The sequence below is a fragment of the Cajanus cajan genome, chromosome 8, assembly GCF_000230855.2.
Source record: "Cajanus cajan strain Asha chromosome 8, NIPB_CcT2T_4, whole genome shotgun sequence".
NCBI classification, from domain to species: Eukaryota; Viridiplantae; Streptophyta; class Magnoliopsida; order Fabales; family Fabaceae; genus Cajanus; species Cajanus cajan.
In genome coordinates this window covers 24,465,081-24,473,694 of record NC_138524.1, presented here as the reverse complement: position 1 = coordinate 24,473,694, position 8,614 = coordinate 24,465,081, and the positions used below count along the sequence as shown (strand labels likewise).

Genomic DNA, 8,614 nt, shown 5'->3' with positions numbered 1-8,614 from the left:
CGAGCGTGAAAAACAACTCAAGACCTCGGCTGAAAACACACTCGATCGAGCGTGAAAAATGAATCAAGACCTTGGCCAAGACACACTCGGTCGAGCGTGAAAAACAACTCAAAACCTCGGCCAAGGACACACTCGGTCGAGCGTGAAAAACAACTCAAGACCTCGGTCGAGGACACACTCGGTCGAGCGTGAAAAACAACTCAAGACCTCGGCCGAGGACACACTCGGTCGAGCGTGAAAACTAACTCAAAACCTCGGCCGAGGACACACTCGGTCGAGCGTGAAAAACAACGCAAGACCTCGGTCGAGGACACACTCGGTCGAGCGTGAAAAATGAATCAAGACCTTGGCCGAGGACACACTCGGTCGAGCGTGAAAAATGAATCAAGACCTTGGCCGAGGACACACTCGGTCGAGCGTGAAAAACAACGCAAGACCTCGGCCGAGGACACACTCGGTCGAGCGTGAAAAACAACTCAAGACCTCGACCGAGGACACACTCGGTCGAGCGTGAAAAATGAATCAAGACCTTGGCCAAGACACACTCGGTCGAGTGTGAAAAATGAATCAAGACCTCGGCCGAGGACACACTCGGTCGAGCGTAAGAAATAAATCAAGACCTCGGCCAAGTACACACTCGGTCGAGCTTGAAAAACAGCTCAAGACCTCGGCCAAGGACACACTCGGTCGAGTATGAAAAACAACTCAAGACCTAGACCGAGGACACACTTGGTCGAGCGTGAAAAACAAATCAAAACCTTGACCGAGGACACACTCGGTCGAGAGTGAAAAACAAATCAAAACCTTGACCAAAGACACACTCGGTCGAGTACGGAAAACAACTCAAGACCTCAGTCGAAGTATAACGTCCAACACACATGGTACCTCGACTGGGACGCATTCGGTCAAGAGTAACTTCAAACAAATCAATATGTATTAACCGAAGACATAATCCATTGAACACGACTTTAAGCATTTTAGACCCCTCGGCCTCGGCTTTTAATCAAAACTTTCAATGTTATAATATTATGACATCACGGTCAAAATCCACTGCGTAAAAACCTTGTCAAAAACAATGATTACAAAAATTTTATATATAAATAGGCATCGGCCAAAAAACTTGAAAGCTAAATTTTATATATTAATGGTTCACAACCAAAGAATTGCCAGGGTTAAATGTTTATAACCCCTCGGCCAAAAACTTTTCAAATTATTTGTGATATTAAAAAGTCCACGGTCGAAAAACCTTAGCAAAAGCTAGGCTTCACATTAAAAGTCCTCAGTTTTATTGAAAACGATGTGATTCAAAAGCGAGTTGAAGCCCCTTCGGCCAAAATTTGTCAAGGCCAAAAGCTTACAACCCCTCGGTTAAAAACTTACCAAGTTCCCTTGTAATAATTATGACTCCTGGCCAAGGAAAAACTCCTAAAAACTGTTTTTATACATTATTAAAAGGGGTTAAAAGAAATTAAAAATTGCTTGATTTATGCCCTCGGTCAAAAGAGTTAAAAGGAATCTTTTAAAGGACAAAGGCAAGGGTCATACTCAGCTCTTAGTTAAAAGGAATCTTATTAAGGAAACCGTTTTAGTCTTCGGTCAAACGTTTAAAAGCAAGAAATCTCACATATAAAAGATTCCTTGGTGAAAAAGTTTTGAAATCCAAAGTTTTATATACATAAATATGGTAGTCCTCGGCCAAGTATGATTGAAAGCAGCAGCCTCACATTAATTGAAAGACGACAATATCAGAGAAAGCAACAGAAAAGATCCGCAAACATTTCTTTTTAGGATTTCTCCATATTTTAATATTTATCAAAAAGCCTTGAAACCCTGGGGGCATGTATACCGGATAATGGTATAAATATTAGGGAAAGCACCTTAGAAGAATCTATAACTCCTCGCGATCACATTGAAGACTTCTCGTATCATTAATGTGGGCCTGCATATGGGCCTGGCCTATCAAGGTTAGTATAAAAGTATGACCAGTGACAAAGAGAGGTACGTTTTGATAATTACCAATTTGATTAGCATTGATATCTCTGAGACCGATGACTGACTTAAGCATTGGAGTGCCTTTTGCAGGTACCCCTCTCTTTCCCTAGGATACCTCATGGAAGACGAAGACCCAGCAGGAGTAGCAAAATTATCAGAGTACCCTCGTGCAGGTACAATATTAAAGCAAATTACATTAGCAATCCTTGTTGATTTTTTGAGATTGCAAGTGATATTTATATATTTTTAACCCCTACATTCTTAATTCAAAATACATTTCACTAACTCTTACTGATAATGAAAGAATATATTACTCCGTGTACTCCTATAAAAAGAATTTCGTAAGTAATTTCAAGGAAACAACGTAGTGTTATGTAATTTGCTCTTTATCTTACGGTAACGGTAAGTAAACAAAATTATCCCGTGTTTTGTTTAATTTGAGAATATATACTTCTACTTGTGTCCGATTAACGTCTACATTTTACAAAGTATAACGTAAGAACTCGAGAGTAAATTTTAAGGCAAAAGGTTTGCATAATAAACACAAAATGCCAAATACCACAGAACAACATAGCTGCATACATATATTGAAAACAACAATTTGATAAAGTCTGTATACCTCTCTACTTTTATTAAAATAAAAAATAAATAATAAAAAAAGTTTAGCATATGCAGGCTTGGTTCGGTGACCTTAGGGTAACACTACCGATTTTAACCTGTTTAGATACATTTTTAGAAGCACTTTTAACAGTTTTTCTACTGAAAATAAAAAATATTTATCAATAAATAAGTTTTTAAAAATTTATCTGAATTTGTATCTAACCAGACTCTGTTTTACTTTATCTAAATTAACGGGTATCAGGGAAGACAACAATTACCATTATTAAATTGAACTTTAAGAGTTCCTGAATCAGTCTTGACGCAACAGTGGGAATTTGACACCATCTGAATGGGAAATAATAGATTCGAGATAAAACCAGTCTAACAAATGCTAGGTAAAATGCCTAGTATTATAGACTCATACAGTGGATCAACCTTCCCTAGAATCCCGCACAACATAGCAGGGGCTTTAAAAAACCAGGCTGTCTTTTTTTTCTTTTTTACAAATATGGTTTTTCTTAGCAAAGGAAAAAAAAAATCAAAAACCTATTAAGAATCCAAGGTTCGGTTTAAAACTGATATCTGACCTGAGTCCCCATTTAACAAGAAAACTTCCAGCGGGACATAAGGAGAGGACATTGATGCTCCAAACCTGTAGCTGGGCTGTAACATTTTACTGCCTTTTGTGCATGAAATCGTTCTGAGACGTGGTCCAGTTCTCATTTGCCAGATCTGCAGGACATTGTCAAGGAAATTAAGATGTATCAAGAAGAGAAAACACATAATGAAAAATTTGGTTGAAACCAAATGGAAGGTAAAGGTTTCCAGTGCAAGACTTGTTCAATGTTTATGCACAAAAATGAAAATTGAATAGTGTCAATGTTGTTAAGCATGATAAGAAACTATTATGTTATCAATTACAGATTTTTAATTGCACAATTTCAGCAAAGGCTTTTAAATAGTTCTATAAATGAGGGGAAAACGTATAGTTCACTCTTAATATAAGGTAAAAGACTAACCTCAATAATTCCTTTTCTAGGTGCATGAATAGCCAAACACAAGCAGTAATCACTCTTCAACGGTTCAGAATAAGAAGAGCTTGATGATGCAAAATCTTTGTTCACCAACATCTCCATGAATAGACAGCTGGCATCCCTATATCCCTGCAAAAATACTAATTTAATAAAGGGAATAGAACAGTAACTTCATTTTAATTTTTATTTTTGGAAGGGAGGGGAAGTCAGGTCAAATTCAAAAGCAAACCTTCCATAAGCGCACCACCACAAGTGCTTGAGTATCAAGAAGCAATATGCGACCAAGTGAATCTGTTATAGCAGCCAACGTACCACTTGGTGATAAGGTAAGCTTCTCACCTTTCCTAGGGTGATCCTTTAAACAGGTCAGAGGTGAAGCTGCATTGAACCATGAAGGCAAAAGTCAGATAATAGGATTTGTGTTAGGAAATAATGCAGCAATTATGGACGACATTAGTTCTGCATTTTAGCTTTTATAGAGTCCAGTTTGTTCAGCTATATTTGTTCTTCTAAAATAATGTGAAATGCATTTTAGCTAAGTATTCATTATTTTTTTTTTAAACACTTATAATGAGCTTCTTAGTATCACAGTACACCAATTCTACTTGAGTGTTGATAACATACCAAAAAAAGGAAAAGAGAAACGCACTAAATGGTTATTCAGCAGAACTTTCCTTTAACATGCATCAAAGTTTCTAATTGTAGAACAAATATTTCCCACCTACCACCCCTGTGCCACGAAAAAAATTAAAAGAGAAAACATAAAAATGAAATGTAAGAGGCTGATAAACAGTATGCAATGTAAAGGCAATGGCATTTGAACCCATACAAGAATCATTCCTCGCCATATTATGTCAGTAAAATGCAGTCCATCCGCTTATAAGATCTTGAGCAGTGGGATCCACTTTTCAAACTTACTCATTGTGTAACCTTCATACAGTCTAAAGTTAATTGTGGCAGTCCTTTTCTTCTGGTTATAGTTAAAATATCATAGCCCCACTTTTCTATTGCCTACAACAATCCTATTTTGATTTTAGCAAAATATATATTTTTCTCTTCCTTTTACTACACTTGACTGTTATCCCTATTATGCACACAATTATCTGCAGGTGTACTTGTAATCACAAAAGGCAAGCACTATAATGGGTGTTACACCTACCTTTAGCAAATGGCTGCGGTTTCTGATCTGATTTCTTTGGAGATTTCTTTGGAGATGACTGTTCACTCCGCCATATTAATTTAGAAAAAGAACTTATTGTGGAAAATGTTGCAGGTACAACTTTAGACAAGATAGCTCCTACCAAAGACCCGCCTTTGTTCTCAGAAAGTCTTCCAAAGGATCAAAGAATAACAGTTAATATAATATTATATCACTACAGCTACAAAAAAGACTTCATAGAGAAAATCAGAGTGCATATGGATAAAGAAATAGCATAAATTATAGCAAATAGCCCACCAAGTACCTGTATGCTGAAATCACAGCATCCTCTCCAACAGCCACTGCACAATAATAACGATGACTTGACTGCCCAACAATAAAAGCAGCTGAATTCAAATACCAGAAATAATTTCAGAATGCTCCCATTATCTATGGTTCAAACAAAACCACAATCATTAACACAATAACTCGTGGAAGGACAAAGTGAATGGAGAAACACATACTTAGCACGCTTCTGGTTTCAGGTAATATAAGATTTCCGTAGTTAAAAGGAATTTAACCAATGAGTAAGTTTTTTGCTAAAAGGCAAAAGGAAATTTTAAAAGCCTACTAACACCTGAACAGGTATACAATTAAATTAAAGAAACTAAAAAATGTGCTTTGCAAATACTATTAAGATGCTAAGAGATACTAAGAGATTTGATGATAATTTCCCCCAATTACTTTTCCGTATTTCTATTGTTTGGATTTCAAGAAATGAAATTCAAATGAATGTCATTACCATGGCAGACAAAACACAAACATTTAAAAGAATTTACCTGTTGTTCCATAAGCGGAGGTGGCATTATGCCAGTAATTGCTGCATCAGCACAAGTACCATACTTGCCAATATTCCACAACTGGTAAGGTATTTTTACATCAGTATTTGCAAAATCTTCTGAATCTTGGCTCTTTGGGTTTTGATCCCAAAATCGAGAGTGAGCTTCTTCAAACCATTTCTGCAGCATATTCTGCATTTCAACATTGCAAAGACTACAATTAGAATCATAATTAGCTACCACAGTCCAAAATTCAGTCTGTAACATTGACTCGCTGTTTCATTACTAATATAATACAGTATTCGAATACCCAACATGAAAAAAAAAATTACATTTATATCCATGGATATTTCAGTGAAGCTATAGTAGTCAAGATACAGAAACCAGTGTTTACCTGAATATCGGAGCTATCAAAACGGGCAATTACACCTGGCATAATTAGACAAAACTCTTCTGAGGATGTATCTTGAATCAAATCTTTCTTTGTCCCACGAACTCTTAACTTTAAAATTGGTCCAGGATAAATCATCTACAAGGAAGCAAATTAATATAAAACCTACATAATTAACATAATGCCAAAAAAAGGACAAATATGTATGTAGACTTTTATATTATCTGATTTATATACCATACCTATTTGCCAGTCTTAAATTTGCACCCATTTTAATTATATTTTAAACTTCATTTTTTCTTTTGCTTGTATTGTTGATCTTCAAAATACCTATATTTCAAGCAATAAATATTTTAGAAAATGCGAAAAAAGTAGAAAACAGAGTTTTTGAAACAAAAAAATATAATTTTTTTCTCTCTTGACGACATTTCTCTATTTTAAAACAACTTTTGCTCTCTTCACTCACTCACCTATCCCTCTCCTAATAGGTTCAAAAATCATTCATAATACTTATCACAAAAAATCATTTACATCATACAAAATAGCATTACTAAAATACTTTTTTACTTTTACAAGGAGGGGGATGCGTGAAGTGAAGGCAGATTGACCCCAAGTCCTTGTAAATTGTAATAATCTCCAGAGGACTTATTATTCAAGTTAACTAGCACATTCATTTTCGGAAAATCAACTGTTGAAATTGTAACTAACTTCAGATTTTCCTTTTTTTGTATAAATTTAACTTCAGAGTTAATCACACACATATATGATTTTATCACACTTCACAACCATTAACTTTCCAATCAACTGCTATCATATTCTATACACTTTAGAAAAATACTAGCGACACTCTTACCACTTTTTTTATAACACACAATTTATTATTGATTGAAAGTTAGTGAGAATCACAAATTATGCAGATCTCACATCTCATTTAACGAGTCTTTCTCCTAATTTAGTAGTCGGACCTACCAAAGTTTGTTGGAATTTTCCAAAAATAATAAAGAGTATTAACAAAAGAGTGTTGCTAGCATTTCTCTGACACTTTATCCTCTAGAGTACATATACTTATTTCATAAGAATCAAATCCATATTTCATACGGCAAACTTTAGAAGATAAAAAATAGTTACAACCATTGATTATTGATTGCAAAATCAGTCGATGAGATTTGTGCAAATTGCAAGCTCATATACAACAACTTACGAAATTGTTAAAATCTCAACCACTACCCCTCGCTCTATCCTGATCCAAACAAACTCGTCAATCCAACCAAATACACACATTTTCCAAGTCTCTCAAATTGCACCAATTCTTAAAAGAATAAATTTGAACCTAACTCAACCCTAAAACCTGCTTGTAAATTGAAAATTGCTTCCTATTTGCATACACCAGTAAATACCCGGTAAGCCCAACAACAATAATTAGGAAGACTCTATGGAGAATTACCTCCTTCACCATACCATGCACCCATCACATGTGTTCTGAAACACCCATTCCAGAATAATAATGATGAGTACAAATATAACAAGCAGAGTGCAGGAAGCATTTGCTTTGCCCCGCACTCTCTTTTCATCTTAAGAAAGTAGCTTCTAAAGTAAGAATAGCCCTAATTCATATATTACATTTAGGCCATATCATTGATCAATTCCAACACAATTTCCCCTAAACATCTTCACAGAACAAACAAAATGGCTAATCCAAAAGGAGTTGCGGAGGGAAGGGATTTGGAAGGACAACATTACCTGCCTGTGAATCAAATCGCCGCGGAGGGAGTAGAGGAGGAGGAAGCCGGAGGAGGTGCCGGCGACGATGACGCGGTGGTGGCGGAAGACGAGCCACTGGAGGGCGGAGATGGACTCGGGCTCGATGGGGGAGAGTTGAGGTCGGATCTTGAGAGGGGGATCGGCGGAGTCTGACCAGGAGAGGAGGAGGATGGTGGAGCGGTTGGCGAGGAGGAGGGAGTGGGTGTCGATGGCGCAGAGGAGGTTAGGGTTCTCCACCAGCCACGACGGCTTACCCGCTCCGAACTCGCCTAGCTCCGAGCACGCTATGCATCCCAACTCCGTCTTGTACGATCGCTTCGCCATGGCTTCTGCGATTCCACACTCACAACGGAAATCAAATATGAAGATTCTCATCCATGTCTGCAATTATAACTATAACTATAATAACTATTTCGGCTTGGACAAAAGGTAAATAAATAAAGGATATTATTAGACACTAGTAATACTTTTTATTTTTTTTAACACCATTCGATCCTAAAAGTGCATGTGGCATGTACTTTATTGAATTAAAGCGTAAATTTTTTTAAACAAATTGTAAAAATATAAAATATTACTCACTTTAATTCAAAATTTTAATATATATATATATATATATATTATTAAATGATAATATTAATGTAATTTAAAAATTAAAATAATAAGTGATTATTTTTTTAGTGATTTAATAAAATAATTAGAATTTTAATAATATGTGCTTTTAAAGAGGCTTAAATGGTGTTTTTATTTCTATTCTCACTTGAGATCAGTCTTGGAAGCGATCACTCTAATGAGATTGGTGAGTCTCTTCTCCTGGGTACGTTGGTCGTGTCGAAATGGGAGTAGTACCTACAAAAGAGAC

General features: G+C 36.2%; 1 protein-coding gene across 1 annotated transcript; it reads right to left on the bottom strand.

Annotated features, from left to right (window-relative positions):
- Positions 1-2,926: 2,926 nt before the first annotated feature.
- LOC109818172 (Rab3 GTPase-activating protein non-catalytic subunit) lies at positions 2,927-8,151 on the bottom strand. The gene is made up of 8 exons (XM_083061700.1): positions 7,735-8,151; positions 5,998-6,132; positions 5,604-5,795; positions 5,090-5,151; positions 4,786-4,955; positions 3,856-4,004; positions 3,612-3,755; positions 2,927-3,324 (listed from the first exon to the last, which is right to left on the bottom strand). Exons 1-8 carry the CDS (start codon positions 8,128-8,130, stop codon positions 3,142-3,144), a joined length of 1,431 nt encoding a protein of 476 aa, XP_082917826.1. The 5' UTR covers positions 8,131-8,151; the 3' UTR covers positions 2,927-3,141.
- Positions 8,152-8,614: the final 463 nt, after the last annotated feature.